This window comes from Cynocephalus volans, chromosome 14, assembly GCF_027409185.1.
Source record: "Cynocephalus volans isolate mCynVol1 chromosome 14, mCynVol1.pri, whole genome shotgun sequence".
NCBI classification, from domain to species: Eukaryota; Metazoa; Chordata; class Mammalia; order Dermoptera; family Cynocephalidae; genus Cynocephalus; species Cynocephalus volans.
Window position 1 is genome coordinate 91177250 of NC_084473.1, and position 20617 is coordinate 91197866.

Here is a 20617-nt window from a genome sequence, read left to right on the forward strand (position 1 = left end):
ATGCGGATATTGGCCATTAAGGGCAGGCCTGGAACACCAGGAGTTTCTGGGACCCCACAGAGCCTAGGCCAAGGACTTGCTCGTTTGGCCCTTGTTTAACTAACACACCATTTCTCCTTTTATGTTGGGCTGGGTGGGAGTTAGGAAATGCCCAAGCCCACTTTCAAGTCAAAGTCAGAAGTACTTTGCTCACCCCACCCAGCCTTCCGAGCCCTTCCTAGAACAAGGAGGAATTTTCCAAGACTCTGGTTTTGCCTCTAGGGAAAAGGAGGCACAAGGCAGCAATGGTTCTTGAGTGTCCCGTCTCAGCCCCTCTAGGTGAGGAGCCTGTTCCAGGTGCCCTAGTCTTTAAGCCGGGGGAGGGGGCGCGTACTACAACTCCCAGAGCTCCCCGTGCTCAGGGGGCGGTCCCTGCACGGCGCGAAAGAACAGGTCCACCAATGGGAGCCCAGAGCGGGGCGGGGGCGGTGCCCGGGCGGGGTGGGGCCTTGGGGAGGCGGCCGGTGAGGGGCTCCGCGAGCCAGTAGCGCCGACAGCGCGGGACCGAAGTACCTCGCGTGCCGAGGGTCTTCGGGCGGGCGCCGCGGGACGTCGCCGGGTCATGGGTAAGCGGCTCTGTGGTCCGTGACGGGGCTCGGCGGCCCCGCGGGGAGGGCGAGGGTTGCGGCTCCGAGTCTCCTCCGGCCCTCGTGGCCGTCGGTGCCTCTTTGGGGAGCGGAGCGGGGCCTGGGGTGGGCTCCGGGGCGAGGGCGGCGGCGAGCGAGCCCGGCCCGGGGCGCCAGCGCCCTTCGCCCGGCGCGGGAGGGGTGAGGCTGGGTGTCTGCGCGCGCTCTTCGAAAAAAGGAAAGACAAAAAAGTTTTGGCGGCCAGGGGCTTCCCGGGCGTTTATCTCGAAACTCTTGTCTCCGTCTCTTGACTGAAATTTACCCAGCCCTGTACGGCTCTGTCATCCCACTTCCTCTGCGGTTTCAATCTCGAGCTGGTCTCAGCTAATTTGTTGTGACAGCTGTCAGCAGCAGTTTCTCTGCCGCCCAGCCCCCTCCCCCCCGTGACATCCCCGCGGGTTCTCAGAAGCCGCGGGCGCCGCCGAGAAGAGGCGCCGGGTGCGCTGGGCGCGCGCGGGGCGCTTTCCACTGCGGCCGCCGTTTCCTGAAAGTGACTGCGCGGGTTTTGAAGAACTTGCTCAATGCACTTTGAAGAATCAACTGTTCCTCTTTCAGCCGCGGGGCGTGCAGACCGTCCGGTGGTTACCAGCACTCGGCCCCTGCCCCTTCTCTTTCTCTTCTCTCTTCCCTTTTCTCTTCTCTGGTCTCTCCCTTCTTGTCTCCTGTCCACCCTTCCCAGCCCCCGGCAGGAAAGAGGTAGCTTCCTTCTTTGCTCTCCTCTTCTCTTTCTAGTGTCCTCCCAATTCTCTTCCCTCGAGTCTCCAGAAGGGACAGGGTGGCGGCCCGGGGAGTGGTGGGAGGAAGAGAGGGCAGAAGCGCAGGCTGGGAGCGTGCAAGGAGAGATGTTGGGCTTCGCGCTCAGCCCGAGCTGCGGGCGCAACGCGGGCGCCGCATCTCGGTCCCTCCGCGGGGTCTGGGGGCGCGGCCAGGCCGGGGTCGCACCGCCCTCCATCGCTCGCAGGCGCGGTGGAGCTTGCCGCATGCCAGATCCCCGAGGGCTCAAGGGGTTCCGAGGTGGGTCCCGAGGCGTTGCGCTGGCCAGACCCCGCGTCCCTTTGTGGAGTCTTGGGCCGGCAGGGAGGGTTCTGCGCAGCCCAGAGGAGGATAACAGGTGCTTCTTGCCCCACCCAAGCCCCACTGTTGGGAGCCCATGTGCGCTCCCAACAGGGTCTCTGTGCCTATAGGCTATGCTGGTGCAGAGGAGGGGTGAGAGATGGCGGCTAGGGGATCCAGCTGCCAGAGCAGTGTTCCAGAGTCCATTCGGCCCTGGGGACCCGCCTGGGGTCTAGAACTTGGTGTGACAGAGGTAGAAAGGACCTCAGAGAATCAGCCCCTCCATCTTTGATTTGCATCTGAGAAACAGGCTTAGCAACCACAGTGAGTGAGAGACAGTCCTCCAAGACTCTGCTCCTCTCTTCCTTCTCCATGTCCTTCTGTTCCAGAAGGGAAACTGGCCTGGAATGGCCCACACTCCCTCTTAGGCCTGGGTCCGCAGGCCTGGAGGGCCACACGGGGTAGGGGGGATGTCCAGGAGGGGAATGGAAAAGTGGAGAGGCAGAGGAGTGCCCCATGCAGGGGCCAGGTGGCCTTTCTCTCATCCTGTTCTGTTGTGTGACATCTTGGTCAAGTCACTTAACACCTCTGAGCCTTGTTTCTCCATAGGTGGAATGGGAACATAGGAAACAGTCCATAGATGGAGCTATTACAGTTACCATCAAATATCACCCAGACTTGGTGGGAAGGTACTTGGGTTCAGCCCATCCTGGAACAGGATCTTATAGGACATGCCAGAACCGGGTAAAGAGGGACAGGGAGCCCCAGCGGAGTTTGGGAGTTGGTAGTCTCACATGCGGTGCTCCCCACACCCCCTACTTTTCTGTTCCCTCTCAAGATTCTCATCTTGGCCCCAGCTTCTCCCAGACCCTGTCCCTCTTCCCCTCTCCTTCCCCCTCCCCCAGCTGGGGTACTGAGGCTGGGCTGTGGCTGGAGCTGCACCCTGTGTCCTTGGGGGTCCCATGTCCAGTTCCTCTGTCCTTAGTGCTGACAGGTCTCCCCCAACCCCAAACCCACTGGAGCAAGCTCCACGTGGAGACTGCCAGGCAGCCAGCTCCTGGGCCACGGAATGGACTGGCCGCTTCAAAGGCTGTCTTTGTTTCGGCTCCGGCTCCGAGCTAAGAAAGCTGAGAGAAACTTAAGCCAACAACCTCAGGCGAGGGGGTGGGGCAGTGTCTGCTAGTTGTTATTGAGGCTGCTGTTACCATTATTGCTGTAACTGACACAGTGTTCCCAGTCAGTGACTTTTCATGAAAGGAAGTGTCATTTCCTTCCCATCACACCAAGGGTGAGTGAGGTGGCGGGGGGGGGGGGGGGGGGGGGTGCGCGCATGCTCAGCAGGCCCATCGGCAAGAGCTGTGCGGCCTTGAACTAGTCACAGCCCCTCTCTAGGAATCAGGGGTATCAAGTGGGCTCATCCTGCATCCACCAGGCTGATGTTTCTGGAGCACCTGCTGGGCAGTGAGATACTGTGGGGAGTGAGCCGGCAGGCGGGCTTCAGGTCTCACTGAGGAGTGGTGCACACGCACAGCATGCTAGGCTGCGGTTTGTGGGGGAAGCCTCCTTTCTCGCTTTCTTTTGCTTAGAACATTAGGCCCATTGAGTCGAGCAACCCATCTTATAGATGGGGAGACTGAGATATAGAAGCAGCAACTGACTCGGTAAAAGATGCACCTCTGTAGTGCAGTGCCCCCTGCCCCATCTCTCCTCCTGTCCCGCTCTCATATGATTTCAGCCCGTTGTCTGGCAGGGCAGGGGGCAGGCTCACAGGTCCCGCTGACCTCCCCACGCCCATCTCACTGCCCCATACCCACCTTCTGGCCCTGGCTAAGCCAGGAAAGACGTCTTGAGTTTGTTTTCAGAGACTCACCTCTACCGGTCTGCCCCCACCTTGCCACTGCCTTCACCTTCTTCCCTTTGCACAAGCCCCCCCCATCCCCACCCCACCCCATCCCAGGTAGGCTGAGCCCTGACCAGGAGCTGGCCCCCTACTCTCATACAAGAGGTGGCACTTAAAGAAATCTCAGTAGGTGTCAGCCTCAAGACTGTGTGGACAACATCCCTTATGCAAAGGTGGTGGGGCCTCTGGGGGCTCCCTGAGATCAGGGGAATTGATTCCCAGGGGCTAGAGCTTCTGCCCCTGCTGCCCACCTCTCTGAAGGTGCAGCCTTTTGACTGGTCCCCTCCCATCTGGGGGCCTAGCTGCCTTAGCAGTCAACACTGTTGACTAGCTCTAGTTAGCAGAGTAGCAGGGATGATGTGACGGGAGACCGCAGATCCACTCGCAGATCCACTCGGGGAAAGTGGGCAAGTTTGCACCCTCTGAGCATAGACAAGGTACTTGGAGTCTCCCTGCTTGCATTAAAAAAACTAGATCTCAGGCCAGCCCGTGGCTCACTCGGTAGAGTGCGGTGCTGATAACACCAAGGCCACGGGTTCAGATCCTATATAGGGATGGCTGGTTTGCTCACTGGCTGAGCGTGGTGCTGACAACACCAAGCCAAGGGTTGAGATCCCCTTACCGGTCATCTTTAAAAAAAAAACAAAAACAAAAACAAAAAACTAGATCTCAGGGTTCAGTGTCTTGGAGCAGTCAGACTGCTCTGGTTCTGAATCCCAGTTCTGCCGCTGGTAAGCTGTGTGACTTCTGGCAAATTATTGAACCTCTCTGAGCCTCAGGTATTACATCAGTTAAAAGGGGGAAACAGGGCCGGCCCCGTGGCGCACTCGGGAGAGTGCGGCGCTTGGGAGCGCAGCGGCACTCCCGCCACGGGTTCAGATCCTATATAGGGATGGCCGGTGCGCTCACTGGCTGAGCGCGGTGCGGGCGACAACAAGCCAAGGTTTGCGATCCCCTTACCGGTCACGAAAAAAGACAAAAAAAAGGGGGGGAGGAAACAATACCCACTGGATGGCTGGGAAGACTCAGTGAGGCAGTGTACAAGATTCCTAGCCCAAGGCTGCCCAGAGCACTGATTTGAGTTGGTGGAGCACATGGTGTGGGACAAAGGGAATGGCTTGAGAACAAGTAGACCTTAGGGAGCATCCTCTATTGGAATGAGTGACTGAAACTAACCTCTTCATGACGTAGTTTTAGGCTCTTGGAGTTGAGCGTGACTCAGACATGAGCCACTGAGTTGAACAGAAATCAGATTTATATAGAGAAAGGGCCCTGGGCAATCCTCCAGCCCAGCACTCTGCCAAACCACTAGCTGCCTAGTGAGGGTTTGGGTCACTATGGACCCGGGCTCATCTTATGGCCCAGCCACCCAGCCTCCCTCAATCCTCTTCCCAGCAGTGATATGAGAAAATCACGGGTGACTTGTGGAATGAAGTCCTCCTGTTGATTATTAGGGCTTTTCTAACACCATTACCCAACTGCACAAAACTTGACGAACAAACTAGGAATAAACTCAGCTGGAAAGGCATAAGAGCTTTAACCAGCAACTTCTGAGGACTGCAGAGGGGAACCTGAATCATTGGAGACATGGTCATGAAATGAAAGATGCAATATTATAAAGCTGTATTTTGTCCTCAAATTTAGTCAAAACCCCAGTAGTGTTTTATTTTTCTTTAAGAGTATATGACAAAATTATCCCAAAGTTCAAATGGAATATTTTAAGAAGAAGTGTAATGACCGGAGGCCTGCCCTTGGAGAGTAAATTGTTTTACTAGCTACAAAAATCTAAACAGTGTGCACAGGTCCCAGCGTTCTACAAAGGATGAAACATAATAGAAAGTCCAGAAATAGTCCCAGGTGTGTTCCGTACTAGCATTGAGATTGTGGGGAAAATAGCATTTCAGATCATCAGGGGAGGGATCACTCAATCAATACTGGGACCACCCAACCATTGGGGGAAATGCGGTTAGATCCCTGTCTCGCACCTTAAACCAGAATAGATTCCAGATGTGCTCAAGGTAAACAGTGAAACAGTAATCGCCATTATCATCATTACTGTTTCCTGGATGGAAAAAGTCGATGTCTGAATGACATTCTTGTGGAGAGCATATGTTTTCTTTTTTTAACTTCATGCACCTCTGCCTTGACAAATAGGACATCTGAGGCATTGCGCAGGCAGGGATCTACACACTCAAGCTTGGAACAAGACAGCCACGCAGGGGCCAGGTGTCCTGCCTCCGTGGGCTGGGTGAGCCTGGGAGACTGGGGTTGTCGTCTCCATAAGCTCCTTCTTTCCAGCCCCCCACTCGAGCTCTGCATTGGGAGGTGTGAGGGCTGGCAGCCAGGCAGGCAGGATGACTCAACCAACATCAATGGCAGTGGGTTTCAAACTTGTTTTTTGTAGCAGAACCCTTTTTACAAATGAAGATTTATCTGGAACCCTGATCTATAAATGATCGGGGAAGGGAGGATTAGGGCAGCCAGGGACAGGACAGAGCACACCCTGGAGAGGAGGGGCAGGACTCCCCTCTCCCTCATCTAAGGCTGCGGAAGCAGGGGCCCAAAGGTCTGGAGCCCAGAAGGTGTTGCCAGGACAGAGGGTGCAGCCCTGGCTGGGAGAGAATGGAGGCCGAGTTCATTTGGGGACTTGGCTGGACACGGAGAGAAAGAGTGTTTCCCTTTGTGGCTCAGGCGAGAGCTCTAATACCTTTCCCATCTGGGGGTTAAACAGCTCGGATTGGTGACCTCCTTTCCAGGTAACCCAAGTGCCCAACTCTAGGAGATTTTCCCTGAGTATGACCCACGCAGAGCTCACAAACTCTGTACTGAGCAGGAGAGACTAGGGATCCTCTGGCCCTTGGCTCTCAACCTGGCTGCCTGCTGGAGCTTTAAACCGATGCCCCATGAAGGACCTTAAATCAGACCCTGGTGGGGGCCAGGCATCAGTGTCTTAAAAACGCTTCTCCAGGTGAATCTAATGGGCCCTGGTGCAGCCACTTTATTTTTCTGAAGTTTGAAGGGCAGTGACTTGCCAGGGTCACATAGCAAGCTTGTAAGAGAGATCCAGTGAGGAGCAGGCGGAGAGAGTCCTTGGATGCTGATGCTCTGAGGAGCAGGAGAGAAGGGAGGGAGGATGTGCAAGCAGAGCTGGCAGGAAGAGCCGCTCCACTGATCTGGAAACTTCAGGAATTGATGGGTAGTTAGCAAAGCACTCCAGAGTCTTTCTCTCCCATCTCACAGAAGGGAAGACTGAGGCACAGAGCCACCTGAGGATTCAGTCGGAAAGGCATCAGTCTGGTGGGTCAGTCGTTAGCACCCAGGATTTCTGGAGATTGGCCATGTCACGAACAGTTGGAAAGCAGCCCCAGAGGGTGGCCCGAATCTCTCTCTCTTTGACAACCCTTAGGGTTGGTTTCTCTCCACACTTATTTGGACTCTTCATCAAGGCTTTGCAAAGGTTCATGATAACCACAGCAGCCACTGGACTGCTGGTCCGACAGACCTTGTTTTGAGTCTTAGTTCCTCCGGGAAATAAACAACTTAATCTCTCTGGCTTCAGTTTCCCCCTCTTTAAAATGGGATCCCCCAAAACACAACAAAACAAAAAGTGGGATCCCTCCTGGACTGAATGAAAGAACGTACCTGAAAAAGCCGGGGACGCAGAGCCAAGGACCCACACGGTGTGAGCGAGAAGTTGCAGGTGTCACAGCACTCATATGAATGGCTACCAGAGGGGAGCCATTCAGTGGCCAAGGATTCTAACGCCATGTGCGTCTGGGTACCGCTGGCCTTCTGGGTTGTGTTGGTGTGGGTTTATTATTTCTAAGAAGATTCTTTTTCTGTCTGGGACGGAGAGGAAATCTCACAGGTTCTTAACAATAAGGATTTCCTGAGCTGGAGTGAACAGGAGTATGGGACAGTTCATACTAGATTAACAAAAAGGAAAAAGGAAAGAGAGAAAAGATTGTGAAAAGATATCGGTTCCTGGTCTGGAATCTGCCATCCTACCATGTGGCCTGAGGTGGCTTCCAATGGCTGTTTTTTTTTGCATGGCAGAGGTGGTACGTTTTTGCAGCCATCAGCACATGGCTGCCCTTAGTAAAACAGCCTGTGGCTCCTGCCCTCCATGAAGGGTTGTCATGAGCCTCATTCATTCCAGCTGACCTGAGGCCTGCCATGAGGGGTGCTGGGAGGCCTCCCCTCACTATCAAGGGAGACAAGCAACAGGCAGGTCAGTCAGGATAGCTGTGAGTAGCTGAGGTGACAGGAGAGGAGCAGGAGCTGCACCAGGCTGGGGCTGGAAAAGGCACCCAGAAGAAGGGATTTGTCAGCAGAGACCAGAAGGGCACCAGGCCCCTTGCAGGTGAGAGGAGCTCGTGGCCTAGTGAGGGGCAGTGGGAACTCTGCTCAGGGGGAGGGTTAGATGTCTTACAAAGAGGCACTTATTCTCTTGATTACTGCTGGAGGAACTACTGTCCAGGCACCCCTTGTGGTGTTTTGGAGGCCACAGACACGGGAGCCTCGGCAGCTTCCCTGATTAAGGTGAGCTGCTGTGAAACTTTCTGCCTGAACATTGGGCAGGTTTTGGAGACAGGATTTCCCCAAGCACCACGGCCCAACCCCAGCCTCCTCTAACTTGACCCCAAGATAGTTGAGGGTTTCCTTCAAAGATTTGGGGAGATGCTGCAACAGAGGAAAGAAAAGCAGCAAGTGTGGAGTGGGTGGGGCCCGCGTAGGGTGAGGGGAGAAGAGGGCCATCATGAATGTGTGTGTGCGCGTGCGCGCAGCCTGAGTGCAGCCAGGGACCCAAGCAGAGGACGTGCCACAGAAGGCAGTTGAGGATTCCCCCTCCCCCTAGTTGATTCCCAGCTCTGCAGAATGGGGGGCCTCTCCTCGGCCATCTCTTCCTCCCTACCTCCATCTCATGTGCTCTCTCTCCCTCTCTCCTTCCTTTTCCTTCTCTTTCTTCCCTCTCTCCTTGCAGCACCCCCTGTCAAAGAGAAGAAACAGCCAGAGGAGGGTGACCCCCTAGACCCCCCTGCGTCCCCGAAGCCCACTGGTGAGCTGAGCAGGAACCACAGCCCCATCCAGCTAGAGGTGAGTTGGGCCACTCCCTGAAGGGCCTCCTCCCTGCCACCCACCCTCAGCCTGCACTCAGCCTCTAGGTGAACTTGGAGACTCCCTAAGCTCTCAGGAGGGAGGCGTAGTCCTACCCCCCATCCTGCAGAGTGGGCTGGGGCTCCGCATTGGAACGTGCAAGAGCTGGGCGCTGGGCAGGCAGGGGCACTCTGTGGCAGCGGCTTTCAAACTTAGTTTTTGTAGCAGAACCCTTTTTCCAAATGAAGATGACCTGAAATCCTGATTTGTAAAACAGACAAAAGCACTATTCTATGATATAAAACTACATCTACGTCCATCCATCTAGATGTGTATAACATGGTCATATAGAGTTACTCAGTGAGATCAACAAGGCCGTATGATGCACAGAGAATCTGAATGAGGGGTTGTGGGTGGCACTTTTGGAGCACACTCAGCCTCAGCTTCCTTTCTTTTTGGCCATTTGCTTTGGTGGCACAGTCTGGAGAAAATATCCTGATTCATGTAGAGAAGTTGTTGCAAATGGTAGTAGTTTTAACAGCGTGCCTGGAACTCAGGGAAGAGGATCAGAGAGCAAGTGCACTTGAGGAACAGTGTGAGAGGCCCCGTTCCGAGGTCTGCACAGGGCCGGCTCCCTTGTCAACAACATGTTATGATTTCATAGGTAACACGAGTTGTGTGTTTATTATCAGAGGTCTTTGATACCATAAAAACACTCAAATAAAACTTGAATCAAATATTTTTGGAATACGTGGCTCTCTGCACTATTCTAGGCCCAGATGGTGTGTGTCCTTCTAGTGTTTTGGGCCTGCTCAAGAGGACTCAGGAGCTACCTGCTCTCTGAGCAGGAGCCTACCTTGGGCCAGGATACTGGCCCTGGGCTGTCAGCCCCAGCCCATCCATCCCCCTTTGCTCTAAGCCACCAACCAGATGGCACAGAATCTGCAGATATTGTCCCTCTGGAACTGGAAACCAAAAGTCCTGTGCATCTGACACAAATGTGCCAACAGAAACCCAGAGCATGGCAGGCTGGTGGGTCAGAGAGGCAGGCCACCTCAGCAGAGGCTCGGAGCAGCTTGCAGCACTGGAAAACATCAAGCACCTTCATTCCTTCAGCTGTTGCCACAGGGCCCTAGGGATGCACAGTCTGATGGAAGAACTAAGACAGAGGTAGAACAAATCAAAAGCAAGATGAAGAAATGGTCTAGGCCTGGAGAAGGTAGGGGACTGCCCCGTGACTGCTGTGGAGCCATCTGCTCTGGGCTTCCCGACCTCTGTGGCGGTCCTGGATGCCAGCCCCTGTCCTGGGGCCCTGGGTACTGATAGCTGAAACCTACACTTGTCTGACCCAGGAACAGTCACTCTGGCCCAGAGCAGTAGGCTGCGTGCTCCTGGGGGAGCGTGGCGCTGGGGGCCAGGCTCCTTATCCCTCACTGCAGCCAGTGGTTTCTGCATGTCTGCAGCCACCCACCAACTGGGGCCCACCCAATGCCTCCTGTTCTTTCCCCAGGACTCCCCCGAGGCAGGCGGGGAGCGGGAGGAGGAGCAGGAGCGGGAGGAGGAGCAGGCCTTCCTGGTCAGCCTCTACAAGTTCATGAAGGAGCGACACACACCAATCGAGAGGGTGCCCCATCTTGGCTTCAAGCAGAGTGCGTTCCTGGGGTGCAGGCAGGGAGGGGGGCCCAGCAGGGGACCCCATCCACGCAGGGCATCGGGGCGGGCACCTCTGCTCTGGGTGACCCTGGATGCTGCTGGCCTACAGGGGTTGCACAAAGAAAGGATGCCTCTCTCCACGCTCAGGGCTGGCAACGGGTGGAGCTGGATTTCTATCCTCACCGGTCCCTGGGCCACCAGTGCGCAGGCCCGGCCTGCCCATCCATTGCAGTGGCTCTGTCTGGGTGTTTGCTGGTCTGTGCCTGCCTGATGGAGCTATAGGAATGGGTTGCAGCTGTCCCTGCCCCTCACAGAGACTGACAGCTGGCTCTACCCACCCCTTTTCTCCAGTTAACCTGTGGAAGATCTACAAGGCAGTGGAGAAGCTGGGGGCCTATGAACTGGTGAGGAAAGCATCTCTGAGTCCTAGCTCTGCTGCAGCTCCCTGCACATCCCTGCTGCACCCCAGGAGGGGCTGGGGAAGGGGCAAGCCTGGCAGATCTGGCCTTGCCTCCAGACAGTCCCCAAATCCTGCCCCTGCATGCCACGGGGAGGAGGAGCCTGACTTGCCCACTGGTGCTTTGCTGTTCAAAGCAGGTTTCCTCCTTTCCCATCTGTTCTGCCCTCCCTGTGTCGGAAAGCTGCTTGGGCTAACAGTCAGGTGGCTCCTGGGAGGGAGAACCGGCTGGCCTCCAGAGGAACCCTTTCTAACCTCCTGCCCTGCTGCTGAAGAAGCAGCTGCAAAACTGCAGTCCTTGCCCCCTTCCCTGTGAGTGGGGACCTGGAGCTGGGAGGACCCTCACTGGTGTCCTTGCAGGTGACCGGTCGCCGCCTCTGGAAGAATGTGTATGACGAGCTGGGGGGCAGCCCAGGCAGCACCAGCGCAGCCACATGCACGCGCCGCCACTACGAGAGGTACAGCAGGGGCAGCCAGGGTGTCCACTGTGAGCCCCTGGGTACGTGTTACCTGGGCCTTTGCCCCCCAGGGCCTTGACAGAGTGTGCAGTGGGGTCAATAGGGGGTGCGGGTATAATATGCCCAAGTGTCCAGGGAAGGGGCAGGGTGTGTGTGCCACAAGCTGGCAGAGCAGCAGGGCAGCATGGGTGCTACATCTTCTTCGTGGCCCAGAGCTGCATCCAGGGGCCCAGCCAGACTGCAGGCCTCCCGCACAGATGAGGAAGAGCCGTGGGCTGCTGCTCAGTCAGGGAGGGAGCTGACAGGTCTGGGGCCAGCAGAGAGGACGTTCCTGGTGGTGGTGTCCACGGGACCAGAGGGGCTTAGAGGGGGCCAGGCAGAGGCCAGCGGTGTGGGGTGGGCACCCCAGCCTCCTGGTGGACGTGCCCGGCTCCTCCCCAGGCTGGTCCTCCCATATGTGCGGCACCTGAAGGGGGAGGATGACAAGCCACTGCCCCCCTCCAAGCCCAGGAAACAATATAAGATGGCCAAGGAGCCGCGGGGGGATAACGGGACCACCGAGAGGCCAAAGAAGGCCAAGGAAGAGAGGCAGATGGACCAGGTGAGCGCTGAGTCAGGCTGGGGGCTGCCCTGTCCCCTGCCTCTTGAAGCTCCCCCTCCCTGCCCTGGCAGTGGCTGCAGGGCTTCCCGCCTAGAACTCCCAGCGCCTGCTCCCAGGGCAGGACCTGTAGGGGCTCTAGGTTCTCGGTAGATGGCAGTGGGGTCTGCACTCCAGCCTGCACCCCACTCATTGGGCTCCATGTCCTGACACCAGGCTGTGTCCACTCAGAGGATGGGGCACCTTTTGACAGTTTTGCACAAAGGCACTGTAAGGGCTAGCAGCAGCCCCTGGGTATCCCCCTGAGACCCTGCTGCCTCCGAGGCCCCAGGTCAGGATGCCTGACTCAGACCATGGCTTTTTCTCATTCTAGATTGTGCCAGGAAAGACCAAAACAGATGCCACTGAGCCAGCACAGCCTCCCAGCCAGGAGTCCCCCAGGAACAGTACAGAACAGTTGGGCCCAGCCTCTGGGCCCTCTCTGCCCTTCATGGGTGCAAGTGGCTGCCCTGAGGCCTACAAACGGCTCCTGTCCAGCTTCTACTGCAAAGGGACACATGGCATCATGTCACCACTGGCCAAAAAGAAGCTCCTGGCCCAGGTGAGCAAGGCAGGGGCCTTACAGTGCCAGGAGGAGGGCTGTCGCCACGGCGAGGGCAGCCCAGATGGGGAGCCCCAGGCGTCCTCGGCTGTTCGCCCCCCAGAGAGTCCCCGGAGCCCAGGAGGGCCGGCTGAGAACTCCAGGCAGCGGCTGACCCCTCAGGAAGGATTGCAGGCCCCTGGCGGCAGCCTCAGGGAGGAGGCTCAGGCGGTCCCCTGCCCAGCAGCCCCCATCTTCACGGGCTATTTCCACACCTGCCCCACCAAGGTGCTGAAGCCTGTCAGCCAGCACCCCCGGGACTTCTTCTCCAGTCTTAAAGATGGAGTGCCACTGGGGCCTCCTTGCAAAGAGGAGGGGCTGTCAGTCAAAGAGCCCCAGCTAGTGTGGGGTGGGGATGCCAACCGCCCCTCTGCATTCCACAAAGGCGGCTCCAGAAAGGGTGGCCTCTATCCCAAGCCCAAAGCCTGCTGGGTGTCTCCCATGGCCAAAGTCCCTGCTGAGAGCCCCAGGCCCCAGCCCACCTTCCCCAGCAGCCCAGGCCTCAGCCAAAAGCGCAGCCTGGAAGAAGAGGGCTTTGCTGGTGGCAAAAGACTGCGGGCAGTGTCTCCCTATCTTAAGGAGGTGGATGCCAAGGAGTGTGGGGCCAAACCCACTGGGGGACCTCGCTTGGCTGTCTCCTGCCTGCTGGGCCCAGCCCTGGGGCCTGCCCCCCCAGAGGTCTACAGGGGCACCATGCTGCGCTGCCCTCTGAACTTCGCCAGCACCCCGGACCCCTTAAAGGGCCAGGTTGCGCTCCCTTTCAGCCCCCTGGTCATCCCGGCCCTCCCAGCCCACTTCCTGGCCACTACAGGCCCCTCACCCTTAGCCACCGGCCTGATGCACATCCCTCCGTCCTTTGATGGTACCCTCCGCCACAGACTTGGCCCAGCACCATCTGCCTGGCATGTACCCCCCATCACAACCTATACAGCACCCCACTTCTTCCACCTCAACACCGAGCTTTAGGTCAGAGCCCGTGGCGCTGCACTGCACTGCAGAGGGTCTGATGTGGCCGGAGATAGGGAGGCGCTTCAGGGGCTCTGGACTGGAGCCCACTACCCAGGCTCCTGGCTGGGCAGCCTGGCACAAAAAGGGAGGCAGCAGGTAAACTGGGTTTGTCTCTCAAGGGAGCAGCCCAAGCCCAGGGACTGGGGACCCAGTTGTCCCAAGGCCTTGGGAAAGAATGGTGCAGGGTCAGCAGGAGCAGCCAGAACAGAGGCCGGGAGCTGGGTGAGGATCAGAGGATGGCAGCTGGCGGAAAATCCAATAAAGACATCAGTGTGAACCCACCTAGCCCTGAGGTGTTCAGGCAAGATTGTGGGTGGGGCTGCCAGTGGGAGCCAAGGAGACAGAGCTGGACGGTGCCACCTCACGGAAGAGCAGGCCCCAAGCAGAGTTCTGGTTCACGTTCCATCAGGCTTTGACATTCGTCCTGTGCCTTCAGTTTGCCTTCCTAGGTGAGCCTTGGGACGGCTGCCTGTTGCCTTCCTCTGTGCAGATGGGGATCCACAATGCACCCAGGTCCCCCTGCAGGCGAGTAGGAGGGCAGGGCTGTGCAGGCAGTGGGAGTCCAGGCTGTGAGCTGGGGGTTGAGGATGGGAGCAGGAAGACCGAGTTAGTCAGCCCCAGCGGTGGACGCAGACTTATGGGGCCTGCTGCTGAATCCTCTCAGTGACCACCACCACAGCACCTCCACTTGCTTGCCCCAAACAAACAGGACAGGCCTGGAAGGGAAAGAGGAGCGTAGGGGCTAGTCTCAACCTGGGCATCTGAATTGTTAAACTCCAGCAGGTTTGGGATGTGGGTGCACCAGGAGGCTCCTGTAGGAACTCTGCAGCCTGATGCCCTACTTCCTGCAGGCTCTGGGTGGGGAGTAAGGGCCCTGTCTCAGGAGGAGGGAGGGATGGAGAGCCCCTCTCAGAGGTGTCACTCCCCTCCCCTAACAGGTAGCCTGTTCTCAGAACAGCTTCACACCTTTTCCTGGAGAGATGGTGCCACTATTTGCCAAGCAGATGCTGCGGTGGCAGATGTGGGGCCAGGTCAGAGGGTGGTCTTTGACCTGCACCACTGGAACTTGCTCTGTTGTCTGGTGCTGGGTCTGCAGGGATGATTGCTACCTTAGAGCGTAGGAAGGGCAACCAAGTGTGACCCTGTTAGTTCATAGGTGGAGAAGTCAAGGCTAGGGACAGAAGAGGTCTTGCTTGCCCAGGGCCACCATCAAGGATGACAACCCAGGTGAGGGCACATGCAACATGCCTGGCACCAAGGAGTGGGCGGCCAAGGTGGGAAGGCCATCCTGTCTTCCTTTGCCTCCGGGGCTGCGTGCCTGTGGAGGGGAGCTCAGGTACAGGTGCCCTCCAAGTGAGGCCAGCAAGGGATAGCAAAAGGTGGTGGTCACTGCTGCTGCAAGAGGACTCGGGCTTTGCAGGGGCATCTCCCAATTCCCCACCTCCCTCCTAGGAGACGCCAAGATGCCAGCCCGAGTATCTGTGTGACCATCCCTGAGCTCCCAACTCCCACACGCATCCACACGCTGCCTCCCCTCCTAGCCTCTGGGGGCTGAGTGTTTGACAAGGGGGAGGGAACTGAGTTCTGCCCACCCTCCAAGCAAATGCCCTGGGTGCTGGGCCGCAGGTCATCGGGTCAGATCCCCCAGATAAGGGGAAGTTGAGGCTATCTGGTGCATGCAGAGTCCTGCCTGAGATGGGGCAGAGTTGCTGGGGTCCTCTTCATCTGCAAAGCAACATCGGCCTTACAAAGTTGGGCAGATGCCATGGCAATAGGACTCGGGCATAGAAGGCTCAGCGCCGTGATGGTGGTGCCCTCTGGAGGCTGGTCTGGAGCATACACCTCGCTTGGGTGTCTGAGTCCTGAACAGTTGGGCAGCCTGACAGGATGCTGTGGCCCCTACTTAGGCGCAGAAGACACTAGAGCCAAATGCAGGTTGCACTGCCCGGAAAACCTCTGGGGCCCTGATCTCTGCAGCTCCAGCGTGCTAGCTCTACACAATTCTTCACTCCTCACAATTCCCAGAGTAAGATACTATCCCCATTTACAAATGAGGAAACAGTTCGCAGAGATGATGTAGCTCTGAGGGCTACAGCACTTGGCAGTGCTCCTTATGTAGGCAGGTGTGCCCCAGGCCGCCTTGCTCTTCATAAGCCCTTTGCTGAGGTCCTGACAATCCCTAACATGCTTCCCTGGGGACTCACAGACCACCAGGGCTGACAGCACCTATGTTTGGGGCATGTCATGTTTCAGGGCCATTTTGAGGACCCCTTTCAAACCATCTGTGGTGTTGGAGCTATTGATGGTGGTAGAGACTAGAGGCCACTCTGCTCAGGCACCCACGAGTCCAGCCCCTTTACCTGGTGACAGTTTGAGTGTAAGGCCATGTGTCAGATCTTCAACAGATAGATGCTCACTGAGTATCTGTTAGTGCGTCCCCGGCGCTGGGATACATCTGTGAACAGAATGTTTGAGTCCTCACCTTCAGGGAGCTGGTATGCTGTGTACCTGGGGATGCAGAAAACAAATGGGTGGAATACAGGGCGTGTCTGGAGAAGGTGAGTGCCATGGATAAAACTAGGGCTGGGAAGGAAAGCAGCAGGCTGGGAGTGGGTGTACAGTTTTGTTGTGGTGGTTAAAATCTAACATAACACAAAAGTTTCCATTTTAACCACTTTTGAGTATACAATTTAGTGGAATTCAATGTACATTCACAACATCAGGCAACCGCCACCACTACCCATTTCCAGGTGCAGTTTTTTTTAGAGTGACCAGAGAGGGCCTCACTAGAAGGTAGTGTTTGAGCAATGGCTGGAGGAGGTGACTGGGGAGCCATGTGGAGGAAAAGCGAAGGGAACAACGAGGATCAAGTCCCCAACATGGGAGCAGGCGGGAGTGTCCGAGGAGCTAGAAGGCCCATGAGGTTGGAGGAGAGTGAGTGAGGGGGAGAGATGTGGATTCAAGAGGTGGCTCAGGCCATGTGTATGGAGCCTTTGAGGCCGCTGGGTCAGTCAGGCTTTTACCAGAAACAAGATGGACACAGGAGTGTCCTGCTCTCCAGGTTTAACAAGAGCCCCATGGCTTCTGGGTGGGATTGGATGCTCCGGGGGGGGGGAAGGGGGCAAGGGCAGAGCAGGAAGCTCATTCACGGAGATGGAGGAAAGCAGCATATCTGGGTACAGGTCCAGGGTGGCCGTGCCTGGCCAGTGCTTCTGTTTTTCAGTGAGCAGAGAGTGAGGGTGGGGACTGGGGTTGGAGGTTTGAGGTGGAGGAAGAAGGAGGAACTAGTGATCTCACAGTGGAGGAAGGCCACAGCAGGGCAGCACCCTCAGGTATCTGGAAAGCACCAGGTTCTGCTTGAGGTCAGTGGCCTGAGTTTCAGCGAGACCAGGCAGCCAGCTGGGTGCAGACTCAGTAGGGGAAAGCTGCAGAGTCTGCTGAAGCAGAAGGGGACAGGGAGCTGAGGCGGGTGCAGGGAGTACCGCAATGGAGGGCCAAGGAATCAAAGCTGGGTGAGGAGGAGCTGACAGGTAGTGAGGCTGATGGACCACAGGTGGCAGTGGGCTCCAAGAACTCCAGAAAGTGGGCCGGCGAGAGAAGAGGGCTGGCTGGAATTACTGCAGTTATTGGGTGCATCCACGGGAGCGGGTGCCAAGTTAGGGTGGGAAAGATACCCTTGGAGGAGAGACCAGTGAATGGAGAAGTCAGGACTTGGGAAGCCCTGAAATCACAAACTCGGACAGCAGTGGTGCTGGGCAAGCACCAGTGGGCCAGGGCTAGGTTGACAAGGGTTGGGGAGGGGGACTCCAGGGTCCACAGCAAGGACACAATGCAGGGGGCGTAGTCTCAAAGCAGGCATTAACAGGGTCTGGCAGCAAAGAGGAGTCCCAACTACCTTGGGACAGTGTGGAGAAATGGCCCACACCAGAGGGGCTGCAGGAAGCAGTCTTCAGAGGGGGACACAGCAGCGGGCTGCAAGAGACCTACTGGGAGGGCAGCTGGGAGCCCAGGCAGGTGAGAGATTTCCATGGCTCAGCAAAGATTTGGACTCAAGACCAGAGGCTGCCAGTGACAGTGGCCTGAAGATGTTTAAATGTTTTTTTAATGGAGTTGCAAGCATTTAAAAATTAGATTTTGCATTACAAATTTGGATATTAGACTTCTCTTTAAAAACCAGAATTTCTGGCCACTTGGGACCACTTACTGGAGCTGAGTAGTGGCTGCTGCCCCTTGGACAGGGAGATCCATCTGTTCATCAGTCTCCCCAACACTGAAGGACCCAGTCCTCTGCCACCTGCCCTGGGCCCCACCACTCAAGCCAGAGTCCTGCCGCTGCTCAGACACTAGGCGGTGTCTTGCTTGCTTTGTAGTCATAAGATCAGCCAAGGCATTTCCTAAGCAGATGACTCCAAGAATGTCGCTGCTGGAAAACTCCAAAGAGCTTCCAGGCAGGTGTACGGAGCAGAGTCATTACAAAGTCACCTGTGCACTGTTCCCTGGTCCAGTGAGGGCAGCAGGGTGGACAGGGCACAGGCTCCCATCCTGCCAGACTCCTGAGGTATGAACAGCCTCTGCCTACACCTGCCACATCTGTGCCTCTGTAAAATGTGGCCAAAGTAACTTTAAACACACTATCAGTCCCTGCCTTCCCAGCTCCTCTGGGTCCCCAGCCACTGCTGGAAAGCTAACATCACCTGCCCACAGGGGCCTCTCCAGCCACTGCTCCAGCCCTATTTGTGGGCCCCCACAGGGACGGAAGGAGCATGGGGCACTGGAGGGACAGGAGGAAGAAGGAGCTTCACGGGCAGGTTCTTAGAAGAGGTACTGCTTCCCTGCCTCCACACCTTTCCTAGGCTCCTGCCCATCTTGGGGGGTTCCTGGATTCGTGCCTGGGATTCCCACCACCTGCCTGTCCTTGGCACCCAGCCCTAGATGGCAAAGCCAGGTAGAGAGGAAAGATCAAGGAGCTGGAAGCTGGAGCACAGGCTCTGAGATCCGACTGCCCCATGGGTTCAGTGTATCAGTGATGGTTCTCAGGCCCCTTACTTGCAAGCAACAGAAACGAACCTGACCCAGGCAGGAAAGTGCCTGAGTGGGAGAGCTGACCGCCCAGGCCATGGGGGGAGGGAGGGCGGTAGCTCTGCACCCACTGACTTGGGTACTGCCATTGGTGAGCTGGGGCCGGCTCCTCCTAGCCCAGAGAGTAGATTGTGAGCATCTCTTCCCACTCCATATTCAATGACGCCATGCTGGGAGCTTGAATCGGGTCAAAGTGGGAGTATTTACACCTCCCAGAAGTCAGGAAGTGTTACAAATCAGGGCTTCACCCTGCCTAGTCACCCCCTCCCCTACCAAGCCAGTGGTTAGACATCTAGCAGCACACCAGTGCCATCTGACTCAGCTCCTGTGTCTCAGCTCAAGGGTATACGTTCAGGAAAGAATCTTAAGTACTGTACTTACCTGTGTTTCTCAGGCTGGGGACTGTTTTCCTCAGAGGAAGTGTGTCCGCCACACTGGCTGACACTAGGTGCATACACTTCTCTGGGCCTCTCCTCATCTGTAATGTGGAAGTGAGTCATTTCTACCTCAAGAGCCGAGGGCATTTAAGTGAAAGTGCTCTGTAAGCTCAGGTTCTGACAAATGTGACCTTCCCTGCCCGCAGTTCTGCTGGGCCAGCTTGATGGCCCCTGCCCCACTCTTTACTTACTGCTTTTAAAATTCCCACACGTGTCCTGACCACTGCCCTCCTGCCTGGCTTCAGACTTAAGAGTCCCCCTGACCATTGGATACTGTCTGCATCTGGGTCAAGAATGGCAAGTCAGCTTCCCCCCAGGTATCATCTCTGATTGTGGTTGTCTGCAGCTTTGGACTGACTCAGTGTGAAAGTGATGCAATTAATTAGCAATGTCTGCCAAGGCCAAGAGAAGGGAGTGGAGGCTCCCCTGCCACACACTTGCCATCTCGTGCTGTATGCATAATGACCTAATCAGTGCTTGATGGGCTGTCTAACACAGGTCCCTGACCTTACTTGTCACATCTCAGCCACAGCTCCTGTGCAGGGCTGCCTGGATTCCCTCCCTTGTGGGCAGGGGTTGGGAGGAGCAGGGCTTGGGCTGGGAGCCAAATCCTAGAAACCCAAGTGGAACATAGCTTACCTATGAGCTACAGAGCTTGAGAACTGGGTAGTAATCAGGGAGGCAGCCTCTTGGGAGAAATCCAGGTAGGCTGTCCAAAAAAAAGAAAAAGGTCTTTCCGTAGTGGCTGGGTGGAAAGGGATAGTCTATGATCCACACCAACAGTGTGGAGTGGAAGTCAGACCATTCTGGTGTCATTTGTAGAGGAACTGCACAGCTTCTGAGATGGGGCCTTGGGGATAGGATCATCAGATGATAAAAGAATCAGTCCAAAGTCCGGCTCTGATTACCTCACCCTCCCAAATAAACCTGGCCCAGGACCCCCCATTGCCCTCAGATTAAAACCCAAATGTCTCAGTCTGGAGGGTTCTTCATAGCATCTGCTTCCTTCTCCAGGGATCCCTGCCCCTGTGGCCTCTGTCTGGGCTGAGCCCTGAGGCATCACTCCAGCTCCATGGCCTGCCTGGCTCTCCCTCTGCTCTGGAAGCAAGGCCATTCCTCCTACTTGAAAAACATTCTGACTGCTCCCACTCTTTTTCCAGCCTCACCCAGAAGTCTCTTTCTCCGGGAAGGCTTCCTGGCTTAGGTGCCCATCCCATCTACCCCCATGGCATCCAGCTTCTCCATCCTGCCCCTGTGGATCTATTATTTGTCAGCATCCCTGCCCTCCCTGGACTGCAGACTCCCTGAGGGCAGTACCTCCCTGTTCTGTGTTCACCACCAATCCCCAATTATACCTAGCCCCATACGACAGGAGTCTTAGACTCATTCATTCCACATTTTTCACCCAAATTTATATGGTACACGTGCCCACTGACCAACATTCAGAAACACCCCCAAGTGTTCCCCTGCTTCCAAGTGGTCCCAGAGGGCTCTTGCATGCTTAGGAGACACTCCAGGTTCTTTCTCACTCCATTAGTCCACATTGCTGGTGGCCCTGGAGAGGAGCAGCTT

At 56.5% G+C, this 20617-nt stretch overlaps 2 protein-coding genes across 5 annotated transcripts in view; one reads left to right on the forward strand and one right to left on the reverse strand.

Annotated features, from left to right (window-relative positions):
• The first annotated feature begins 511 nt into the window (after positions 1–511).
• Positions 512–13952, forward strand: ARID5A (AT-rich interaction domain 5A). 2 transcript variants are annotated; one of them, XM_063077667.1, is made up of 7 exons: positions 512–605; positions 8603–8715; positions 10226–10364; positions 10720–10772; positions 11186–11283; positions 11725–11884; positions 12255–13952. In XM_063077667.1, exons 1-7 carry the CDS (start codon positions 602–604, stop codon positions 13485–13487), a joined length of 1800 nt encoding a protein of 599 aa, XP_062933737.1. In that variant the 5' UTR covers positions 512–601; the 3' UTR covers positions 13488–13952. The 2 variants fall into 2 exon arrangements, with proteins under 2 accessions (XP_062933737.1, XP_062933738.1); XM_063077668.1 differs by lacking the exons at positions 512–605; positions 10226–10364 and having other exon boundaries at positions 8697–8715.
• The window catches only part of KANSL3 (KAT8 regulatory NSL complex subunit 3), a 78962-nt gene continuing 66643 nt past the window's right edge, over positions 8299–20617 (reverse strand). The window contains exons 23-25 of one of the 3 annotated variants that reach the window (XR_010021629.1): positions 15947–16037; positions 13812–14103; positions 8299–8608 (exon numbers count right to left, since the gene is read on the reverse strand). The gene's annotated coding sequence lies outside the window, so the exon portion shown is untranslated. Of the gene's footprint in view, positions 8609–13811; positions 14104–15889; positions 16038–19018; positions 19087–20617 lie in introns of those variants that run through there. The other 2 variants (XR_010021628.1, XR_010021632.1) reach the window with 2 other exon arrangements.

Bases quoted from the DNA above. Each gene is read 5' to 3' on its own strand.
- ARID5A (XM_063077667.1), top strand. The intron at 10,365-10,719 runs GTGCGTTCCTGG...CCTTTTCTCCAG, and splicing joins CCATCTTGGCTTCAAGCAGA to TTAACCTGTGGAAGATCTAC. The intron at 10,773-11,185 runs GTGAGGAAAGCA...GTGTCCTTGCAG, and splicing joins AGCTGGGGGCCTATGAACTG to GTGACCGGTCGCCGCCTCTG.